Source organism: Paramisgurnus dabryanus, chromosome 8, assembly GCF_030506205.2.
Source record: "Paramisgurnus dabryanus chromosome 8, PD_genome_1.1, whole genome shotgun sequence".
Taxonomy (NCBI): Eukaryota; Metazoa; Chordata; class Actinopteri; order Cypriniformes; family Cobitidae; genus Paramisgurnus; species Paramisgurnus dabryanus.
This window is the reverse complement of record NC_133344.1, coordinates 17,752,804-17,777,726: the sequence shown is the minus strand read 5'-3', so window position 1 is coordinate 17,777,726 and position 24,923 is coordinate 17,752,804. Positions and strand designations below refer to the sequence as shown.

The 24,923-nt window shown below is 36.4% G+C and overlaps 2 protein-coding genes across 2 annotated transcripts in view; one reads left to right on the top strand and one right to left on the bottom strand.

The window, feature by feature from the left end:
- The window catches only part of nbeab (neurobeachin b), a 328,780-nt gene that overhangs the window by 84,221 nt on the left and 219,636 nt on the right, over positions 1–24,923 (bottom strand). Inside the window, exons 38-39 of the mRNA XM_065280795.2 lie at positions 17,727–17,873; positions 13,002–13,138 (exon numbers count right to left, since the gene is read on the bottom strand). Of these exons, the coding sequence (XP_065136867.1) occupies positions 13,002–13,138; positions 17,727–17,873 (284 nt within the window). The remainder of the gene's footprint in view (positions 1–13,001; positions 13,139–17,726; positions 17,874–24,923) is intronic.
- mab21l1 (mab-21-like 1) lies at positions 7,675–12,081 on the top strand. Its single transcript, XM_065280794.2, has one exon. It carries the CDS (start codon positions 10,537–10,539, stop codon positions 11,614–11,616), a length of 1,080 nt encoding a protein of 359 aa, XP_065136866.1. The 5' UTR covers positions 7,675–10,536; the 3' UTR covers positions 11,617–12,081.

Genomic DNA, 24,923 nt, shown 5'->3' with positions numbered 1-24,923 from the left:
GTTTTGAGGCTTTTGCATCTCAATTTTACAATTAATGCAGACACGCAGCTTTAACTGCAACTTCAACCGGCCAACACAAACACCCTTTTACTGGACCCATTATTGCACAACTAGAGGAATGAACAGACCTACCTTGGTCATGTCCTGGGTGATGGAAATGTATCCCCTCATCTATATAAATGCCAAAATAAAGCCTCCCCTAGCACCAACATCAATCAAGTTAATTACGCCAAACACCATAATAACAATAATTATAATAATATCTCATTAAGAAAGAGAGAGTGAATGACGGGGGAGAATTAATAGCAGGCAGGTGTACAACACGCTGCAATTACGAAGCTTGAAATTAGTTCAGCGCCCAAAGGCAAACCGAGAAGAAAGAGGCTCGTAGTTAGGGGGTGGGAGATGGGAAGGGGGGTGAAATGAAGAGAAAGTGGGAGTAAGGTTTCTGTGGCAAAAATAAATAAATAAAGAGAATTGCAAATAAGCAAATAAAAAAGTCTTAAATGTGCAAATTAGGGCGAATAAAAAACTGCGATGAGAGGGTGGAAGAAAAGCGGCTTTTCCTGGCAGAGATGTGGGCACAGATGAAAGGGGGGCGGCCCACCGTGATCAAGGGATCCGCGGAGCTCTGAGGCAGCCATCAAGCCTGCACCTCTGCCGGCGACTGGCAGCTTCCCCTTCTCCTGTCAATCATTCATTATGCCAACCCAGAGTCGCAGAGGAAGCGCCTCCTTGCCTTGACCTATCATATTACAGCTTCTGTAAACGACTAATCCCCGTTCGTCAGATGGTGTCAACACTCCCGAATGTTTTTGCACACGCTCAGCACCGCCAACAGCCAAATTTACACAATAATAAAATAAGTTGAATTTTAACAAAGTAGCGTAAAAGTCATAGCATTCTTTTAAAAAGGCTCGGTTGTTTCATATATATGTTGGGTTTTAACCCAAAATGCTGGGTTGTTTCAACCCATAGTTGGGAACAGTTCCAATCCCAAATAAACAACCAACCATTTTTATGCTACAAAATTCTTATATTTGTACACAATACTAGAAAATGTGACTTTGAAATATATTTAGTATTCACTGTCAGGAAAAACGGTCATAAAATGGTCCCAAACAGTCACTGAGGCATTATGTACACTGTAAAAAAATTCCGTAGAAATTGCAGCTGTGTTGCCGGTAATTTACCGTAGAATTAAATTTATGTTTTTTACTGGCAATATTTTGTTCAAAGTTAAATGAACATTAAACACTTACAAGTCTTTGTCTTTACAGAGTAAAACTAAAAAAACAGCATCAAGCAAAACATTCTGGGAAACAAAATCTGAAGCAAAAAACAGAAAAAGGTTGATGATGATTTCTGGTTCCCAGAATGCTTTGCATGAGGCTGTTATTGTATAGTTTTATTCTGTAAAGATAAAGACTTGTTAATATTTAAAATTTATTTAACTTTGAACAAACTCTTGCCAGTAAATAACATAAATGTAAATCTACGGTAAATTACCGGCAACCCAGCTGCAATAACATTGTAATTTCTACTGATTTTTTTTACAGTGTATGTACACCAATATGTAACCTTGAGGTAGTAATATATGCAGTCTTTTGGTGCCAATATGTGCTTCTGATATACTAATATGATATAATAATTTTTGATAATAATAATCTAAAAAATGTAAATAATTCTATAGGAAATATTTTTTTAAATCCTCTAAAAATAATGATTATAGTAAGTTCAGACCTTAATCTTATATGTGCAAAAAAATTGGCTTCGAGGGCTTTTTAAAAAAGTCTGAGGCTGGACACTTTCTAAGTCTGAATTTCATGAGAATCACCCAAATGTGTACTTTAAAAAAAAGAGTACCACCCCAGTGACAGCTGGGACCATTTTTTTCTGACAGTGCACATATTTCTCAGCAAACCATTAACTGCTGGCAAGAACATAGAAACTTGCTTGGTAAATTAATATAATATTTATTTACCTAAACATTCAACATGGCTTTTCTGAATTACTTGCATGCGTTCGCCTTTATTAAAAAATGAAGCTAAATATATATTTAAAACAGAAACACACAGCATACATATATTTTTGACACAATTGTTCGACTTGCTATGTAAAAAGTTGAGTATGAGAAGGCTTGGCTGTTGAATGTTTTATAGTAAGGGAACACGTGGTCATCAGAATGGTTCTTTTAGCCCGAGGGCTGTTCCAGCATGCAGAGAGCCCTGAAGGCAGGAAACGGGACGTCAGCTCTTCCCCCTGCCCTCTCTATGAGTTTTAATGTGAGCTGCACACCTACTGAATTCTGATTATGAAGCCAACTATAGCTAAACTACATTATTAAGGCCACCAGAAACCTTAAAATACAATAAAACACAGCATTAGATACAGAAAATCAGATGAATTCACACTAGCATGACACAAGTTATTCTCTGTGAACGAAAAAAAGTAGCTCCCACAGATTTCCAAAATCTTTTGCTATCCTTCTGTCTGATTATAAAGAGGCTTTGTTTTCTTTAAAGAGACAAAATATACAAGGTTTACTGTTTTTACAGGCACCACTGACCATAAAATGAGCCGCCTAATTCCTTTTGCCCTAAAATCAGACCTACAAAATCAGACTTTCACATAAAGTGGAGGTAAGGATATCAATCATGTTAACCTTCACTGAAGGTCCGTGTCAGCAACACAAAACAGCTCATGTGGTGTTAATGAGCGTGTAATATAAAACACCGGCCACTAGCTCCATATGTTGCACCCTTATGGAAAACAGAGGCTTGCTTCTGTTACCAGTCAGCTCAATTGTATAACTTCAGCCTGAGAGTATATATGGCTTTTGCAGACCACTTTATCACAAAGCATTTGTCAAGAAACCAAACAAGAAGTATGTATGTATATAAAGCTAATATATGCATTACATTAATCAAGTCTATAGCATTTTAGATCGTGCTCCGAAAAAAACTTTGTATTTTTCTTCATATTTTAGTTAATTTAACAAATAATTTTTTGTTTGTTTTGATTAATCATAATTCAGAGTACGACTGTGTGAACAAAATGCACACTCGATTATTTTTGAATTTTGAAATATAATATTAGATCACCAGACCGATTCTTCCCAATTCCCACCCTTAGTCTTAATAAAAGAACATCAAAATCAGTCTCAGCCAACAGACCCCTCTCCATTTCACATTGTCAATTAAGTATTGTCATTGTGTAAGGATTTTCTGTATTAGTCAGCAGGCGAAAACGAGGCAGGAGGCAGTCCGTGTTATTAATGGAAATGATATACGTCAATATGGCCATGTCGCCTCCCACGTGTCAGCCTGTCGTCTTACACAAAAGAACTGGCAACTTATGAACTGCCTGCTCCAGTCTGCGAGTCCATAAAACAACTGGCCCCGGTCACCAGGGAGCCGCTCCCCCCGTTGTGCCGCACCCTCTTTCGAACAGATACCGCCCATCACACGCAGGGCCAACAGATGACACAGATGGGGTGAGGGCAAACAAAAAAGGGGGCTCCCTTTGTAGCAAGTGGGAACCTTTTCAAAAAACCATTCATGCAACAAATTGGGCAAAGCTGGACTATAGGTTCTTGCTTCTTCAATAGATAACCTCCTTAGCTACGATCGGCACAGACGAATTTATGACTTTCTTTGTTGTTGTGTTATAGCCCTGCTAAAAAAACAATAGACACCATCACAGAAATTCTATTGGTTTTATTGGGAATTTTATTGGTTCTAATGGAATATGGCCCAAAACACACTACAGTGTAGTGGTTTTAATGGTAAAAGCTAATGGTTCCTATTGGTATTTTAATGGAAACCATTAGAATTTTCTGTAATGGTTTTATTGTTTTTTTCAGCAGGGAGGGCTAATAAAATTCCTAATTGAAGGTTTAGTAAAAGAGCAGGTTACAGGATTAAATAATGTTTTGGTGTTTTTTGTTCATTTTGTTGAGCACTAAGTTGCTCAAACATTTTCAACGCAATTTTATGGCAAATAAGAGGAGGTTGTATGAATTTGTACGACCAAATTTGTTTGTGTATGATTTGCGTTCTCCCAATGATGCCGGTTTTTGGGGTGGGGATAGGGTAGGGGTATCACTGTATGTTTTTGTACAATTCACTTCGTACAATATGTAAAACACGCATAATTCCTGTGATATCAGGTTAAAATTTATAACACGTCTCTCTAAATTTCTTTATTATCATTGGTCAAATACTTTGTATAATTCACGAAATTACGTACCTAATCACATAATTTTTGTATTTTTTTTCACGATACTGTCACGAATTTCCGAGTTTTTTTCATGATCATATCACAAATTTCTGTTTATGTGTCATTGTGATGTATTGGTTACCCAACTGTTTTCTCCTATTTTCTTACCATTTTCGCTTCGGTTTAGGGTTAGATTTACATAAAAGGACATCCTTACCCAAACCCAACTCTAACCCTAACGTCAGGCGACAATGGTTTAAAAATCAGAAAATATAAAAAAGAAATCAGAATTTTTTTTATAAACCAATACTTAAAGTGACATTTTAATGCAAACACAAAACCTAACCATCAACCGAATCAACAATGGTTTGAAAATAGGAAAAAGGAGTTGAGTTACCAATACGTGACAATGACTCATAAACAGAAATTTGTGGTACGATCACAAAAAACATGGAAATTCGAGACAGTATCACAAAAAAAGAATCAAAAAATTATGTGATTATAGGTACATTTTTCGTGAGACTGGGTAGCATAATTATATATTTGACTACACTGGTGTGCCAGTTTAAAATTCTCTGTATTTTTTCACATAATTAAATTATTATAAGATAAATCACAATTCCATGTCTATTAATGTACTTAGGCAGTAAATAAATGCACAGTCAGTTAGTCATTATTGCAAAATTAAGAAATAAACAAAGTGGCTGACTGTATGTTTAGGTTAAATATAGATCACATGTATTTTTGAAATATCTAAAATGACTTTAAATAGCTTACTTGTTCTATTGTAATTTATCTTTTAAATTGGCTGTATTTTATAATGTATCTTCCTCTGGATCTGTAAACATGTATCCATGGCTGCATCTTCTCTTTAAAAGATGATTTCATGAGAGGATTCGCAAGAAGGCACCTGTCTAACTTCACACCTCTTTTTACTTTGCCCCCTTTCTCTTGGTTTGTTCTCACTCCCCCCACCTTCCCTCCCTCTCTCTCTCTATTCTCCCTCTTGCAATCTGCATAGAGAGACATTTGTCATCATTAGCCCAGCTCTGACAGTTGGCACCCAGCACCTCAGATCTCAAGGACTGGCAATTATGAAGCCTTCATCCCTTATTTGGGTTACATGGCCTAATTTCATCATGGGCTTCAACCACCAGCATTTCATTACCCGAGCCCCCAACCCGGAAAAAAAGTATTTTTCACTTCTTTTCTTTTTACCTTTTGTTTTCAGCCTCTAGAACCGGCTGTTAAGCACGCGTGCTTCTCGGGATGGGCCGGTATAATTAATTTGAAAAGCATCAAGGCATTGTTCTCACCGGGGCTGTTGAGAGGATGTTCTGGTTGAGTATCATCGGGTCAGTGAGCGAATGATTACGGATTCAACCTCTAAACATGGGATTTCTCCAAGACATTAAGATTAATCACAGAGAGCTGAAGAGGTTGGTGTCCTGTGACGGTTGCTTGTTAAAGGTGTTTTACTGAGCCTGGGGTTTGAAAACAAATAAAAAACTTTACTGAATACAAAATGTGAACATACTAATGCCAAAAATATTCGAATCGCGCCTCTTTATGTCTTCCAAAGCATACAATTTCTGATTAAAGGACATTTGAATCAAAAAGACCTTTTATGAATAAGTTAATGATATCAATGTTAAATCTATGCAAATGAATGCATGTCATTAATCAAAAAAGCTGACAAGCATCACATATTGCTGTGGGGATGGGATGACGGCAAAGCTCAAAAACCGGATTAATTTTCCAATGTACGTCTTTCCGTTTTTACCTTGTTGGAGGTCAGACTCGCTCTTTTAAGTACTGGAGGTTCCAGATTCAGTTTAGCCTAAAAATCTAGATTTGCTAGACAGGTTTTGTTCTCTCCTCACAAATTCCCCCAGGACGAGGCTTCCAATACAGCGTGAAAAATAAAACAAATGGACGGAGAGAATTCAAAGCGCGAGGGGTGGGGGGCTGACAGCCGATAGGCAAGAGAAAATTAACTGGGAGCCCTGCAGTGCGGCCATATTGCCTGGAATAACTGAATTCGCTTTGGAGGAAAACTCAATGACAATTTTGATATCCATTTGCAGGAAGCTGAAAGGGATATGTCATAATAAGTGTCCATCTTCTATAATGCAATCTCCACCGTTGCCGGGCTCCATGCTAATATTGCTTGTCTTAAATGGCAGGCCCTTTAATATGATTTATATTTGACTTCTCCACTCCATTAAGTGCACTTGATAATCTGTGCTTTGACCTAGCGACGCCTTTTGGCTCAGATCCATTTCTGCTGTTCTTTATTTCCAGCTCAAAGCGCTGTCGCGAAATGATGATGGGATCAGAAGCGTCCATGAATGATGAGGAAATACTGAGCTGACCTCCTTTTGTCACTGAATAATAGGATTATTAATATCAGTGTGGAGAAGTGACTATTAACTTCAATTAAGACAGTAAAGCTCTTTATATATTTAAATCAGACCCAAAATTCTGGTAATATTAATATCGGCATATAGAAGAGCGCTATTTAATGTTGTCCCATGATGTTGCATTATTACTAATAAACAGTGCATGATGACTTTAGCACTGTATGCAGATGATTTAAAAAATATTTAAATCTTGTTTTCTTACATAAAAATCTAATAAAACCCTTTATTACAATTTCCCTCAAGTTTTCTTCCAAAGTAAATGATCTTTGCTGCCCTTGATAATGTAATATTACTTAAACTTAAAGTTAGTAAATGTGCTTCTCTGCATCATTCATGTTGTTGTGTTGTGATATTAGTATAAAAAACTAAATTCATCATTCATTTAAAAAAAAATGTATTTAAAATGAACATGACTACTGTTTAACATAATAATTTAGCATCTTAAATATAACATAAAATTTCACACAATTATTTAGACAATATTTTGGTCATAACCTTAATCTGAAAATGTCTATTTGTAACAAATGGTTAAAACATATGTTCACTGATAGTTAAACGCTGTATCATGTTTGACAAGGGCCTTTAACAGCATGCCTGACCATTCTGACAGGAGAATCGCTCTTCAGAACGAGATGGGAGGGTGAGAGAAAAATGAAGAGATGATTGGTGAGGAAACTCCAGAACAAAGAGGCCTTCAACAAGCTAAACGTTTCCTGGGTCATACGCTTGTCCAAAAAGGGGCGGAAGCCAGAGTCATTGTATTGATTTACACAATCTACCATCCCATTCGCTAGGTCAGAAATAGCAGGCGCACTGTTGTCACGTCCTCGTATATCACAGCAAAGCCTGTGGATGGTGTGTTCTAGTCACGAAGACAGACAGATTGCAATGTTGTGGAGATACTGTGTGTGTGCGAGGATGAGGTCAAGGGGGATTTTAAGGGCCCGTAGGGTCACACAATAAGAGCACTTCAGCCACAGTATTTAATTATTTTATTTTTGTATGATTTAAGACGCGACACAAAAGTTTTGAAAGGAGCAGAAAGCATTTTGTTTTTAAATGTGTTGGCACGATCTAGCTCTTACCAAACCTAGGTTGGAATCAAAAATTTATGAAAAAGTATTCTTTGAATTTCTTCGTAAAAGCCAATGTAAATGTATAAATGTACCATTTATAATAAATGTTATCAAATATTTAAATTTAAACATGTGACCGGACCACTTTGCAATCTTTCTTTGTGACTACAACACACTATCAGATAAAAGTATGCCTGATGCGTAACACTGTGCTATGACTTATTGTAAACAACAGAAAGAAAACAGATTCAGATACAAAAGCTGTGCAGAATACATCACAGTATGAACCTGTGAAGATAGTGAGATCGGATATGGTTGAGTACCTCCCAAGTAATGTGTGTGTGCATGTGTGCATGAATGAGAAAAAGAAAGTCTATGTGAGAGAAAGAAAAAAAAGAGAGGAATAGAGTTTCAAACAAAAAAAATTGTGTCAAAATACCCTTGACTTTCCTTCTGAAGGTGTATAATATATTTATAAATATTTTTACTTGGATATGATATAGAGTGGTCCAGAAATGAATGAATTACACTTCAAAATACTTTTAATTTATACATCAGACAGAATGAACATTGTTGCTGTGCAGAACTATAATTTTATTGGTACAGATTTTTTTTAAGTGTTTGGTTTTAATATCAAGCCATAAAATCTTCCCTGTCAAACACTCATCCAGCTTTCATCTGGTTTTCACAGGCCAGAAGAAAATTCTGATAAGTGTGATCTCTGTCTGCAAACAGCAGAACACTATTAATTATGGTTGGCAAGACCATCCAGGCAGAACCAGCCAAGCAGTTGGGGTTTAGAGCCAGCCAACCATGATGCTGAACTACAGTACAGTGACCAATAAGAATCTGTCTTATATGCTAAAACATACATGCATTTAGATACACTCTTCTGTACATCCAGCTATCATCTAGAAAATGTTTTATATTTAGTACAACATCTTAATATAATCTAAATATGGTCATAAGCCTATGTATCATCAAATCAAAGCTCTAATATTATTTAATATTCATAAATAAGGTTGAATAAGGTAGGGGATCTCTTGCAATGATAGCATTATCATAATCATGACCATAACGTTCGTCTTCAAATCGTAAAAATATGACGAAGTTTGTTATTCCGAACTAACGTTTACTGTGCGTTAACCTTAAAAAAATTTTTTAAATGGAAATACAGCTAAAAATATTTACAAAGTATGAAAACCTTACGCTAAATAATGCTATATAATTAGTCATGATTCTTGTAGCTAATTGTGAGCCTATTATTTGTAACTTTTGAGTTTAAACTACTTTTGATTAAACTATTATTAAACAAATTTTCAAAGAAAAAGTGGACGCCTGTAGTTTTTCATTTAAAATAATTACACTATTAATAAAACAAATGCTAAAGATTAATACAATTTATTTTATCGAGCAAGGAGGTTTATATCAAAGTTGTAAAAATAGTTACACATTTAAGAGTTTCTGCGTGCCTTAATGTTAAAAATTAAACTTTCAACGCAATTGTTCAAGTACTTGAACACGACATTAGACAGAATATCAAATAAACTTGAAACAACAAAATATTTGAAACATCTCATTTTTAGAATAATTTGAAAAAAAAACATCTAACATAAATTTACGGGTTACACTGAACAATGATGAGTATAACATCAATCTAACCATAATCTAAAACTTTCACTATACGCCTTTGACTTTGCAAAAAGAAAGAAAAAAAAACACATCTAATAATGTATAAAATATTTCAAATAACAAAATATTAAAATATTCGATGTGTAATGTTTTAAAGCAAATGTGCCATAATTATATAAATACCTAAATCAAATAGGCAAATAATTTAAAATGTAAGCACATAAATTAAATGCAATAGTCTATAAGAGCATATAAGATCGTATGCAATTTAATAATTTAAACGTTAAATTAAGTCTCATAATAAAAAAAATAGATGAACGAAAACATGCAAAACTAGACAACTTTAAATACTCCGAGTAAAGCCGTCTAACAAAGACACACATGTTTTCGAAAATTAGTAAATAGAGACTAAAACGATATGTAAAAGGTAACTCACAAATTATTAAATGACATGACTATTTACATGAAAGAAAGATGACACTTCTCTAAAATGCTATTTCTGTTTGGATAATAAAAATAGACAGACAGACTGCGTCTGGATACCGGAAAACCCACATCGAAAATGAACCAACATCTTCTTTCTCTTCCTCCAAAGTGTAGGTGTGTTTCCACCAGACGAGGCTTTCCTTAGATTTAGATGTGTATAAACTGAGGATTAATTTGTCGTCGATAAACTGAAGACAGTGACGAGTCGAGCCGTGATTGGTCGAGCTCGCCTCGAACCCTCCCTTTATAATTTGACTGTAGTGAGTTCGGAGGTCTTAAACACACCTCGCCGGCAACCGCCACAGCTTGGACACACACAAGAGCACCCTGCACTTTCAAATCCCTATTTCAAGAGAAAATTGCATGTGAATTAAAGCGGTTTGATGAACTACTGAACGCCGTGCCGGTTTGCATCCGCGCTCCGTGCTTATGGACTTTTAATTGCAGCGCGCAACACGAGACCCGGGGTTCAACTTTCTTTTGGTTGCAATTGAAAACAGAAGCTGATGATTTAACTGCCAGACTTTGCGCATGTGCTCCGCGCACAAATAAAAGGTTTGGCTATTTTTTCTTACAACCCCTTTTTTTCCTTAAATAGTTAACTTTCTTCTCTAAAATTGGCTCCTGTACAAACAGCCGCGTTGGATCCCTCGGGTTACTGCGAGACTCCGGTGTACAACCCGGATCTCTGTCCAAATATGATCGCTGCCCAGGCCAAACTGGTGTACCACCTAAATAAATACTACAACGAGAAATGCCAGTCTCGGAAGGCGGCCATCTCCAAAACCATCAGGGAGGTGTGCAAGGTGGTTTCGGACGTCCTGAAAGAGGTGGAGGTCCAGGAACCCCGCTTCATCAGCTCCTTAAACGAAATGGATAACCGTTTCGAGGGGCTCGAGGTCATCTCCCCTACCGAATTTGAAGTGGTCCTCTATCTGAACCAGATGGGAGTCTTCAACTTCGTGGACGACGGTTCTCTGCCAGGCTGCGCCGTGCTCAAGCTGAGCGACGGCCGGAAGAGAAGCATGTCTCTTTGGGTCGAGTTCATCACGGCTTCGGGATACCTGTCCGCGCGTAAAATCCGCTCCAGGTTCCAGACGTTGGTGGCGCAGGCGGTGGATAAGTGCAGCTATAGGGACGTCGTTAAAATGGTGGCAGATACAAGCGAGGTTAAATTGCGCATCAGAGATAGATATGTGGTTCAGATCACACCGGCTTTCAAATGCACCGGCATATGGCCGCGCAGCGCTGCGCATTGGCCACTGCCGCACATCCCGTGGCCTGGTCCAAACAGGGTGGCAGAAGTGAAAGCCGAGGGATTCAATCTGTTATCCAAGGAGTGTTACTCGTTAAACGGGAAGCAGAGCTCGGCGGAAAGCGACGCCTGGGTGTTGCAGTTCGCCGAAGCGGAGAACCGACTGCTGCTGGGTGGATGCAGAAAGAAATGTCTTTCCCTCCTCAAGACGTTGCGCGACCGTCACCTTGAACTGCCGGGACAACCTCTCAATAATTACCACATGAAAACTTTGGTATCTTACGAGTGTGAAAAACATCCACGAGAGTCGGACTGGGACGAAAACTGCCTCGGGGATCGGCTGAACGGGATTTTATTGCAGCTAATATCTTGCCTGCAGTGCAGGCGATGTCCCCATTACTTTCTACCAAATCTAGACCTTTTCCAAGGGAAGCCTCATTCGGGTCTGGAAAACGCGGCTAAACAGACTTGGCGACTCGCGAGAGAAATACTAACCAACCCTAAAAGCCTGGAGAAACTCTGAGGTAAAACATCATAACGACATGTTTGTGAGGTGAAATCAGAGACCGGACTGTTCAGAGATCTGAGGCCTAATCAGAAACTGCTCCACAAAATGGTTACTGTTATTGAAACCAGTACAGGTTTTTGTTGCAAAATGTGCGGTCGTTACTATGTGGATTATTACAAAAAAAATTACATTTTCGTTTGAAATAGTTTCCTTATTTTGTCAACTCAACGAGGGAGCAAACTGTATCAACAATCAAAATATATGGTTACCTGTCAGTATTATTTTATTTTCCTTTTTACGGGCCCTGCCCAACAACTTATTTTACCTTTCAAAACAAAGCTACGAGAAGAGCCTTGACAGAATATAACTTGTACATTTTATACTGTAAATAGCCACATTTGTAGATTGTGAATCCGGTGGTCTGCAGTTGTGAATGTTGTTCTGTGATACGTAAATAGAAGTATAATTCACCTGTTTTAACATTCGCCTGCATTATTTCTGACAGAGAAAAAACATTAAGACCTGCATCAATGATAGCTCATCTGTCTTCAATGGCAAGTTTCAAATTTCTAAAGTTTACATTTTGATGGTACTATTTGTTACGTTTCTAAACATTCCATACGAATACTTGAATTTTTATTTAAAATATATTCGACCGTTTTTGTTTTATCATTGCTTACATGATAAAAGGCTGAAATTGAAAATATATATATGGGAAAATATACCTGAAAATAATGCACTTGAACTACACTGGAATATAACATATTGTGATTTGATTTTTATATCTGTTTATTTAAAGAGTTAATAAAACAAATTAATATTTGTGTCCAAATAATGATTCACTATATAAGAATAAACAAGAACATTTGTGGAAATTTGAAAATTAAATAAATTAAACAGAAACATTTGCAAAATGTGGTTTGGTTTTTCAAAACTAGAAAAGCGCAAAAAATAAATAAAGTATACGGAAAAAGAAAATAAACAGTGACTGAGAAAAGAAGATACATTTAAATATGGAATGGGCAATCCCAATAAATGCAATTTGCACAGATATGTCAAAATTGGTGGCTTGATTAAAATAAAATTCTGGAAGCATCTCTTAATTAATGCAATGTTATTCCATGTTAAAGACGATCGATTAAATAATTTTCATTCTTTTTAGCCGTAAAAGTGATATGCAGGTCCTGTAAATAAAGCATTTATTCATAGTGTTTGTAAATCGAGAAATGGACATTGCGCAAACATTTATGACAAGAACCTCGATCTAGAAATAATAATAACAAATTATTAACGCTGTAAAATAATTACCCCTATTAAATCTGTAAAGCTGCTTTGGGATTTGCATTCCATTACAAATGTACACAATAGCAAATGTACAATGAATGAAAATGTCAACCTACTTTGGTATCAATCCGTCTGAAGGCTGGGTCATCTTCATCCACTTCGAAATAGATTTCGGTGGTAGTGATCGAGAGAGTCCCGCGAGCTACTGTGACTGGAGCAATAATCTGAGCCGGGGTGCTCAAAACCACAGGGCCTACAAAACAGACAACAGTCTAATTTATATCCGAACTAGGAGGCTAAACGTTTTAAAATATGTTTAGCTATTTTACGTCTTCACGTCTTTCTTTTTATGTTTATATTATAAAGTATCTAAATAATATAGCATTTTTTAAATACGGAAATAATAATAATGTGGTAGGTAATATGCTAAAAAAAGATTTTTTTTTTAGAAAAAGGGCCGATAGGCTGCGAGACTGTATTTCATGATAGACAAATATGATGCACACAAATCGAGAAAATGAGATCCAATACATTTTAAAGGCTCATTGAAATTCACAACATGTTTAGTCCAGCAAGTTCAAGCACATTAATGTAGGTAATTTTATAAAGACTTTCCACAAAAATAAAATTATTTACACTGATTATTTTACGAAAAAATAATTTTAGACGATTCTGTGACAGCGTACCGAGCCTTTACGCTCTTCCTCTTGACGCTCAGACATTTTATGAAACTCCTTAAAATGATATTTATTCTTAAATAATATATATATAAAAACATTTACAGACTTTTTGACCTTTGCTGGGACGTAATCTTAAACGCTCGTCTTCTCCCTCTCTCCCTCTCTGTGTGTAGGCCTATGTATTTTTCTCTCACTCTTTTGAACAGTCTTTTATTAGCTCACAGTTATAGGCTATAGCAGCAGCCCACGGGTCTGTCCTAGATGTGAGGAGAGGCTCTTGAAATTGGGATATTTATCGATCCCCTGAACTCCAAAGAGCCACTTTAACGTCTCATCAATCTTAATCTGCTCTCCTCGGCCAATTATGCCCGATACTGTTGCAAGATTACAAGTGGATTTGGGTTTCAATTCCCAGAGCACTCTTCATTGCTCTCCCTGACCGCTTTTACAAACAGCTCAAAGCCACCCTGCTTCTTACTGTAGGCCTATAACTGTACAAGCCATATTATCCGATATTTCGCAAAAATAATACTAAACATTATATATTTGAGATATTATTTATATATAATTTTACGAAATATATTTCATAACCTGGGCGGAAGAAAGTAATTTAAATATAGTACATTTAAATCAAATCTTAATGTTAAAATAAATAAAATAGTACTATTTAGCCGACTTTAAATTGACCAAGTTTCTTTATGAAAGATACATTAATAACATGTAAATATGTAAGACGTAAAACGTAAAAGATGTAAAACGCAAATGACAACAAATAAATACATAAAGCCGGCTTTAGTAATATAGCGGAGAGCCGGAATGAATTTAGATTTCTATTAATGCAATTAATAAGGAATGGGCAAAATAACCCGATTGCTGGGAGCCTAAATAACCCTATTTTTATATTGTAATATTATCGGTGATGTTTTTCCAAATTATTATAAATTATAGAAAACATATACATTTAAAAAGAGTGAGAAAGCTTTAGTCATAATCAACTCCCTTTTCGTGATAACTTTATGAAAACCTCACAGAGAAAGAGTCAATTGTATCATGGCCTTTACCTAGAGGGACACTTGTGAATCAAAAGACAATACACTTAATCCAGTGTTCCCATTGCTAGAGAGGATTAGTGCTAAAGCCTCCAGGGACTATTTCAAAAACCAGGATGAAGCAAGACTTTCAAATTACAGAATCAGAAAGATCAGCCTACATGAAATCTTACTACTTTCTACCTTATAGCCTAGTAACTACACAAATTTAAAATATTGAATAGGCTAAAAATGTTAATAGCCTAATAATAATAATAAAAAAATAATAATACGAATAATAATAATGATGATGATGATGATGATAATAATAACAACCAAATAATGATACGAATAATTAAAATAATCTGTAGTGCTTTTTATTAGGACCTAGCATGCGGATTAGCGGATTGTCTCGCTGGAATGAAACAGGTGCAGTTGCACTCAGGAAATCCAAGCTGTGAGCAGTCTGGCCGTGCGCTGTCTCCTGACGTCAGCAGCTAAACAGGCTTCTGTCTGCCTCGCGCTATCTGTGATGTCATTGGAGTGACAGTGTGATGAGACAAAGGCATGCTGGGAATGTATATGAGTCTTCTCTCTGCAGCTATGACTCAATAGGCTATGCATGCGGAAGACAGTTATTTTTTCTGATCAAATAGAAATACATATTAAACGAATAAATCCTGGGCTAAGTACTGTAACTATATATAACTGGGACAGGGCATGACATTTTATTATTGTCATTTTATTATTTTTATTACGTTCTGTTGTGTATTATAAGCACAATACAATATTAACCAATTATATGGCTACAGTATTTAGCGCTGCTATTTGCCAGTGTAACAGTAATGAGATCTTTGCTCTGATTGGCCTTTTAAAAGGCTTTTGTTGATTGGACTGTTTACACTGCACTCATTAGCATCAGCATAAACAGCATTAAAGGAACAGTATGTAAGAAATGTATATAAATTAATCATAAAATGGCCCTGATATGTCACTAGACATTAAGAAATAATTTTTATTTCAAATACGTATTACAACAGTGGTTCGGCCAGGATATTGACATTTAAAAATTGGAGCTGCAGACCTCAACTGATGTTTATGTTGTCATTTTGTGTATTGGCCACCAGTTGTGTGTTTGCCGTACCAGTTTTAGCCACAAGTTTTGTGGTTGCAATACCAGTTTTGGCCACAATCCTACATATTGTTCCTTTAACATTGAAACTTCCACAGATTACACAGCTCCCCCTGTGGCGAAGTTGTACAATGCATATAAAAGCGTCAATCTCCAAAATGAGTGTCTGGCTGCCTGCATGCACAAAACACAACTAAAGGTTGATTTAAAAAAAATGCAATTGCAAATGGGCACATTAAAAACCCAAAACCATTACATAAGCCCGCAATCGGTCATTATAAAAACAGGACCTTTTCATACCCATTAATATCTGTGCTAGGTAGGTAGAGCAAAAGGTCATGGGTTCGAACCCAGGTAACACACATACTGATTAAAAATAAATGTATATCTTGTAAAGCACTGTAAGTCGCTTTGGATAAAAGCATGTGAACGAATAGCCTTCAACTACTGACAGTCAAAACACATCACATGGTAAATAACATTTATAGTAAGACAAAATAAATGCTTTACACTTTCATCAATTCACTTTTGGAACTGTGTTGCAAGCATCTCCAAAAAGAAAACAATGTGCAAATACAAACTCTAAAATCAAAATTCTTCATTATCTTTATAAATGGTGCACATTAAACATTTAAGGAATTTACACGCTTGGCCAAGACCTATGATTGATTGTGTTCCCGCAAAATTACTTTTTAACATAAAAGGAAGGGAAAAGTGGAGTGATTCGCAACTCTGCATTCCTTTCAGGGGAACTGCAAATGTTGATGGGAACATATTAAATGTAAAAGAGGCTCTTGATTCAGATGTAAAGAGGGACTCAGCCAATACATAACTGTGCAAAATCATGGTACAGAAAATAAACCCATAAATTGGGTAATGGCTTTTTTATAGACTTATACATTTTGTGTTTACCATTCATCTCACCACTCATTTTTGAGATTCTTTGAATAATGAAGGTCTACAGAGTGAGTGTGGGAGGGTATTGATTAAAAGTGATGTTATTAATAACATGTCTACTGTACCTTCACAACACATATATCATGAGTAACATCTGCCGATGTAGAGCTGATGAAAATGTGCCATATTAGCATAGCACTGCTGACAAACAGGGAACAAAAGTCCTAAACCTGCATTTAAAAAAATGTCCATCATTGGGTCAAAAAATGAGGAACACAACCCATTGGGATGTAATTCAAACACTGGGTTGTTTTAACCTATTGTTGGGTTTATAATGATATATAAAATATCATGAAAGATAAAAATCATCAGACCGTCTTTAATTATGAACGAGACTGATTTGACAAATGTTTTATAGCAGTAACATTTATCAAGTTAATTCTAAACCCTGAGTTAATCTGTATTGATTTTGATTGTCTCTTAATGACTGATCAGATTCAGAATTGATTCAGATAGAATAATGAGATTTTTGGAAGGGTTAATATCTCATAATTAAACAAACTTGCCCCCGGCAAAAAAAAAAAAAAAAAAAAAACTGGAAACAGAAATTACTGTAGCTGTGAAAAGAAAGATATTTAAAAAATCTGAATGAAACCTTTTAAACATCCTTTGAGTAAAGAATAAATAAACATTCAACTAAAAATCAGAGGAACACTATCCAGAGCAGCACACGGACAGAAAAACATAAACAGTTGTGACAGAGTAACCACACTAAATACACCGCTCAACATCCAGACTGACACGTCAGAAATATATTCATATATCTGTTCTATATCATACGTTGTCATTCTGCCAAATAGCACACTTTTTTAAATTAATAAATAAATAAATAAATATCACCAAAAACTGTATGGCTCAAACCAGTAATTTTAGATAAAGACTTCTCTACAGGTAAACTCACAGGTAATTTAAAGAATTGTGCCTCATTTGTTTTATGTGCTATGACTGATCCAAATGGATGTTGCGCCTTAAAAAAGGAATGTAAAAAATCTTTGCTCTAGAGATTCGTCTCTGTGTTGTGTATAGGTCTGGTAGTTCTCTTACCTGCCAAGTTGTCCACCTCTTTCTCCTGCAGTAGACTGATGGTATCATCGTCCCCATCCAGCATCAGCTCCGTCTCAGGGATCTGATTGACCACGGCTTGGCCACGGAAGGCCTTTCTTCCTCTCAGTGCTACATCTTCTTCTGGGCCTGCAGAAAGAAATGAGATGATTGGATGACATTTGGCAGCATGTTTTGTACTCAAGCATCTTTGAGAACCTACAGAACATACTAAGCATTCAATCATCAAAATAATCTAACGCTTAGTTTTACACTTAAATAAATGCGTCACTCTAAAAATGGCTGGGTTATTTTCAAGCCATGTTGAGTAAATATTGGCCAGAATACACCGCTGGGTTAAAATTGACCCAATGCTGGGTTGTCTTAACCCAACTGCTGGGTTTTTATAACACATGGTTGCATACAGTAACAGCAACCTAACACTGGGTCATTTTTAACCCAACATGGAGCATGTGTCTAGTATTTACCAGATATGAGTTAAAAATAACAAAGTCATTTTTAGAGTGCATGTTACTTTAACATGTATTAGGTCAAAAATGGACAAACCCAACACACTGGGTTGTATTAACCTATTCAGGGGAGCGTTTCCCAAAAGCATTGTTAGCCAACTACTGTCGTAAGTTTTGTCGTTACTGACAAACTTCAACAATTTGGTGTTTCCAAACTTGTGTGGTTAGAACGACAGCTCTTCACCTGTGGTTAAAAGCATAGTTCCTTGCTACTATAATGTGTAGACTTACGTTGATCATGCTTTTGAACAAAATAAGCAAAAAAACATGTAGTACATTCTATATCCATCATTCTAAATATATATATCATTTTTTTTACATTTTTAAGTTTGTAAACAGAAAGCGTTTTATTTGAAAACCGCGCATGTGCGCAGCTCTACGAGCGTTAAGACCCTGGGGAATCCCTGGGGGAAGTGATTCAGGAAACTTGCACATAAAATAAATATATTGAAAAAAAAACTAAATCACGGTAACAAAATCAGTCTTCCGATGCAATGTACGTTATTTACAGCAATAATCTGACATTATATCGATTTAAACAGATTACTTAGTACCCCACCTGCCATGTGACATCATCAACTAGTGTATGTTGGTGAACCAACATGGTTTAAACAATGCATGCTTGACAAAGTTACTATGTTTTAGGGAAACAGTCTTGACTAGGTACAGTAGTTAGTCGTTGTTTGGGAAACACTCCCCTGGGTTGTTTCAACCCAAAATGCTAGGTTGATTTAATCCACTTCAGACGCAAATATAAACATTTTCTGGGTTAAATTAACCCAACAGCTGCACTCTAAGAAAATTGTTGGGTTGTTTTAATTCATAGTTGGGTCAAACATTGACATACCCAACAGTTGGGTTCATTTCAACCCAGATTCTGGGTTGTTTTAACCCATAGTTGGGTAACCTCAAGCATATGTTTGTCCTTATTTGACCAAAACAATGGGTTGAACCAACCAAGCATTATTTAGTGTGGGTTTGTCCCTTTTTTTTCAACACTTGGTTGAAAGTAACCCAGCATTTTTAGGGTGTATATGAATGTTTGAATATTTTCTGTAAACATTACAAAAATATATGTTTCTGTAGCTTAACACTAGAACAGCCATGACGGTCAAAATGACCGTTTTGAAATTTATATTTACAATAACTTTGTTAATTAAAAAAATACAATCTTGCTGGTTTGTGACTTTTCCTAAAAGTGTTTGTATTTTTACTTACAATAGATTTTATATAAATTACACAAAAGGCAAAGAAAATTTGACCATTTCTACCTATTTTAGCCATAGCGGTCATATTGACCGCTCTAAATTTCGCGCAATTCTATTGTCCTTTCCTGCGGTTTATTTTCTCTGTCAGCGTCTCCAGTACTATTAGCATATGCTTGTTTGCTTACAAATGCAAATTATTGGAATACAAATTATTATTGCCTTTTAAAAAATAGGTTTATAAAGAGTTTATAGGGAGCGTTTTAGAAATGTGATAATAATAAAATGAAGAGAAATATGACTGCTGTGACAGCGACCTTTCCTGGGTGCAAGACAACAGTTCATCCTCATCAAAAAATGAGTCAGAGTCCTTACCGAGGAAAAAGATGCGGCTACCTTCATCGGAGATTAGGGATCCAGATGTTTCATTCACATCTGACAAGCTTGCGGCTGCCCTGCTCTCCGCTATGCACTGCTGTCCTATCGAGTGCTGCTCTGCGCAAGTTATATTCACTAGTTCTGCTGGTCATATTATTATTATTATTATTATTAGAATATTATTATTATTATTATTAGGACCGTCTTTCAGTCAACTGAACGTCCAGGGAGAAGGCAGAGCCTTGTCCTGACTGAAGCTGCTGGCTCCACCGCGCACGCGAAGCGCAACATCGAAGATGCGCTCACGGCCTTTCTGTGTTTGTTTGACGATGCCACAAACCCTTGTGCGGAAATTGTGCGAGGAGAACAAAAGTAACTTGTGTTGACTGTGAAGCTTAAATAGCCGAGCACGGTATTGATCTGTTTATTTAATATAAAATTTGTAGCCTAATTGTTTTATTGTTCTAAACTTCGTTGTGGCTCTTTTTGTTTACTTTATAGCAGCTTGTTTTCAGCTTTTCCGTTTATGTTCTGTGTTATAAGTGTATGATAAATGTTAAAACACATTTTTTTCATAGTCAAATAGATCCTTTAATTTGTTATTTTGTTGTTCCGAGTTATGTTAAATAAATACAGAGAAATACTGAATATAGCGTATGCAATAATTACATTTTACTTTATGAGATGGTGTGAATATTTATAAATGTATAATTATCTTTTTAACTAAAAAAAATGTAGATGTTGGGGTTATTTGGTTTTTTAAAATATATCCTCACACAATTAATACATTAATCTCTCATTTGGGGAATTTATCATTAGAGATAATAGAGTTTATAATCTAGCGGTCAGAATGACCGCTAACGGCTGTTCTAGTAGTCTTGGAATTCTGGCGCTTCTAGTGTTAACTGATAGATCATTGCAATAGCATTGCAAACGTCATTCTAGCATGCATAAAATTCCATCATGAAGGCACTGTAAGTTGCTTCAGATAAAAGCATCTTCAAAATGAACACTTTAAACTATTGTTAAAAAACTGTTCAATCAATAACAAATTAAATATTTGATCTGGGCTGCACAGAATATTAAAAAATAAGACAGTGCATCTAAAAATGTGCAAACCCACTGTCAAGGGCTTGTTCAACATTTCATTTCAAGATCATGGGTGTAAATAAGGAGTTAGTCCTCATTGCTATATAACAGCTGCTTTTTCTGAATAGACTTTCCACTATGTTGTAACATGGCTGCAGGGATTTGTGCCAATTCAGACAAAAGGTCAGACACGCAATGGGGTCTGTCTCGCAGTCTACGTTCCAATATTCTAATGGGGATGAAAGGGTTCATGTCGCGGTTTAAGCAAGTTTTTCTAAACCTGCCTCTGTTAGACATTTCTTTATGGACCTCACACTGAGACTGGCATACAAAAATATCATAATTTCTACTAAAAATGTTTGTCTATGGTGATTGCATGGTTCTACTTGATCTTATACACCTGCTAGTACAGTATGAACGGGTGGAGCTAAATAACCAAACCCGTTAATTAGAAGCGGGTGTCCATATATTTTTGGCCATGTATAGTGTTTAAATACTATACAGACTTCGCCATGGGAACAAAATATATCTGGCAGGGGTTTCTTGAATTAGGTCATGATGCTTAATGTTCTTTTCATTTTTTTGTCATTTGAAAATTGTGACTGCAAACAGGACATTTCTCCAACAGGCAAACCATCGCATTCGCTCTCATTTTATCAGATGGAGTCCATTAAGAGGACCTTTAATAAACATATTCATTCACATCTCAATGTCTATCAAAAATGCATATTGCTCTTTATATCTGTACAAGTACCAGACTGAACCAGCAGTGAGCCAACATCATGTAGCAAAACCCAAAAAAACACATTTATTTGCAGAAAGCTAATATATGTAGAGCTCAGGTGCAAAACCCTCTAAGACAGTCGGACATATTTTCTGGTAAATAAGCATTTTGTATCATCTTTTATTTGGGTTCGTTAATTTCACTTTAATTGCAATGAAAATGTTATTAGTCAGTTATTAAAAATGCATTATTTTCACAAATAGTCACTTTAGTCATTTCATTGGTATTTAACAAATTTTTCTGTCTTTTGTAGCAAAACCCCTAGAGAGTGGGGCTCAAGTAATGCTTTTTGTCTTTGGCTCTTCAAAAAATATTTATGTTATAATAATCATTTTTTTACACAATCAACACACATCGCGTCGGTTTAGGGTTAGATTACGCAAAATTAAACAGTGTACGCGAAATTAAACAGTTGTCACCTGGCGTTGGGGTTAGAGTTAGGTACGTGAAATTAAACAGTTGTCTCCTGGCGTTGGGGTTAGAGTTAGGTTTGGGTAGGGATCTCATTATGTAAATCTAACCCTAAACCGACGCGAAAATGGTAAGAAAATAGGAAAGCGAATGCAACGGATGTAATAGTATTGAAGTCCCCAGTTCGTCAAAAAATGACGCGAAAGGTATACCCTCCGCGTCAACATATTGACGTATGGTCAAGTGTCGTCAAATATTGACGCCATGGGGTGAGACTGGGTTGTACAATTACACCGAAAGTAACAGGAGTCCAAACGTTTCTGCTTCCCAGCAAGCAATTTGGGCTAAAACCAGGCTAAATTTGGGCTGTCAGTGAAAATCTAATAGACGTCTACCATAGCCCAAGAATAGACGATACGTATAAGTTTAAAACAAATGAAAGCAAACACCTTGAACACCTGTTGACTTTGCCTACATGTTGGAATATCATACATCTTCAAGTTATTTTGGCAAAAATGGCATGTAACCAAATTCAAGGCTATTAAGTGTAGAAGTGGGTTACTCATAGCCGGTCTATATTGGGTCTATAGTTAGCCGTCATTTCATTTTCTTGTTTTTTGCTTGCTGGGTTACCCCATAGGTGGGGTTACTTGTATAACAAACAGAGGATTTGTTGTAATACCTGATAGAAAATGTTGTTGAAACAATTTAATAAAATTCTGTCTATATAAAGGTGAATATTGTTTATATATCTGCCTTTATACCACGGGTCTGTTGAATGCTGTATTCTGATTGGCTGAGAAATGTTCAGTGGGTATGCATTAATTTCTGATAACCGCACACCTAACTTGTCAAATGTTTTAAAAATAGGCACCAGAGCAATGTTTGTGGTAACCGTGGTAGAAGAGGAATAATTGACTCCAATCCTTTGAATTATTTGAAAATAATGCACACCCGCGGTGTAATGGCACTCCGCTTTGCGTAGTGCCGCATTGCACCTTGGGTGTGCATTATTTTCTTATAATTCAATGGCCCGTCGTCAATTATTCCTCTTATACCACGGGTCTGTTGAATGCTGTATTCTGATTGGCTGAGAAATGTTCCATGGGTATTCATTAATTTCTGATAACCTCACACCTAACTTGTCAAATGTCTTAAAAATAGGCACCAGAGCAATGTTTGTGGTAACCGTGGTATAAGAGGAATAATTGACTCCGGTCCTTTGAATTATTTGAAAATAATGCACAGCATTCGGTCAATATCATTATCTCATTTTTGACGGAGGGGGCGTTTAGCGGCTTTTGCATTTGAGCTCTTCATATACAGTCTTTTTAAAGTCACAAATGCCCAAGACTCTTTAACAGAAAACAGACTAAAAAAAAAACAGAAAAAGCTTATCTGAAATTGAAAGTGACCGACACTCTCCTGAGATGTTTTCTTTCAGTGGAGTGTTCCCTAAAGTCCTGAGGGGTTCATGTACCTTGTCTTAAAGAGGTCACATTTGAATCTTGTCAACACCAATATGCAGAAGACGACGGAAAAAGAGAAGAAAAAATAAAATAACAGAACAGGCTTCCTGCTCTGTCTCATATCTCAGGAGGTTCCATCAGAGCCAAAAAAAAGGAGTGGGACTTTTTTTCGGAAATGGTAAGCGTGTAACATTTAGAGGCACAAAGCCAGCCAGTGGTCATGGATCAAAGCAGACTGAGGGAAACTTAAGACCGTAATTCTGTAAATCGTCATTACGCCTGCATTAAGGCAGGGAGAGATGATGGGGCTGAGCTTTAGTCTTGACTGGCAAGACGGAGCTTAGGACCTCAGTGCAACGTAGACAAAATAAACCAGGCGGATTTTGACAAGAAAATGATCCTGAGCAAATGGAGAGAGATGAAAAAGTCTTTAGCTAGAGGATGTTTTACACACGCAAGACACAAGAAGGAAAGGAAACAGACACGTGTATGTGTGCCAATTTTGAACAACGACACAGGTATACAGTACAAGCTTCCTGTCTTCCTGTTTAGTTTCTAAAAACAAACCTTTCATTTAAAGTCTCTAAAGTATGTTCACATATCACAGTGCACTTGTAACAGAAGATCATTTGTTAGTCTAAAAAATGAGGCATGGTGGGAAAACTGATGTTGGCTTTCTTAATCCAAATCCTAAAACTAGGGCTGCAACAAATAATTGATAAAATCGATAGTAAGCTATTATGAAATAAGTTGTCAACAAATAACATTATCAATTATTTGGTCTGCGCATTTCAACTTTTGTACAACTTAGTACTTGTTTTGTTTATGTTTTGGACTTTCACAGAAAATCTAGATTCATTTATTTACAAGTTTCGCTTTTTTATTTCAAAACATTTTTATTATTTGATTAAAATAATCCTTAGTGGTAGCCCAACATAAAACAATCATAAATATACAAAACAATCCCTTGTTTGTATTATCAACCTTCCTGTTTTTCTGCACCCCCAAAACTTCTCACTTACTGGACTCCCATGAGCCATTTTTAAGCAACAGTGAGGCTATTCAAGTCTAGCATGGCTTACCCCATCACCCATTAGAGGAGCTTAATGTTACCCAGGGCACAAATTTGGCATGACACACCAGGGTTGAGAAAGACCAGGTGATGGCTGGACTGCCAGTCGCTGGTGTACTGTGAGACTTGCCCGAAAGTTTGGATTTGATCCATGCAGCTGGGGTAATTGCCACTGACTGTCTGACGCATGTGTATAAATACAGTGACAAACAAATCAAAATCTGTTGAATCAGATGTAGCTCTAAACTAATAAACAGAGAAA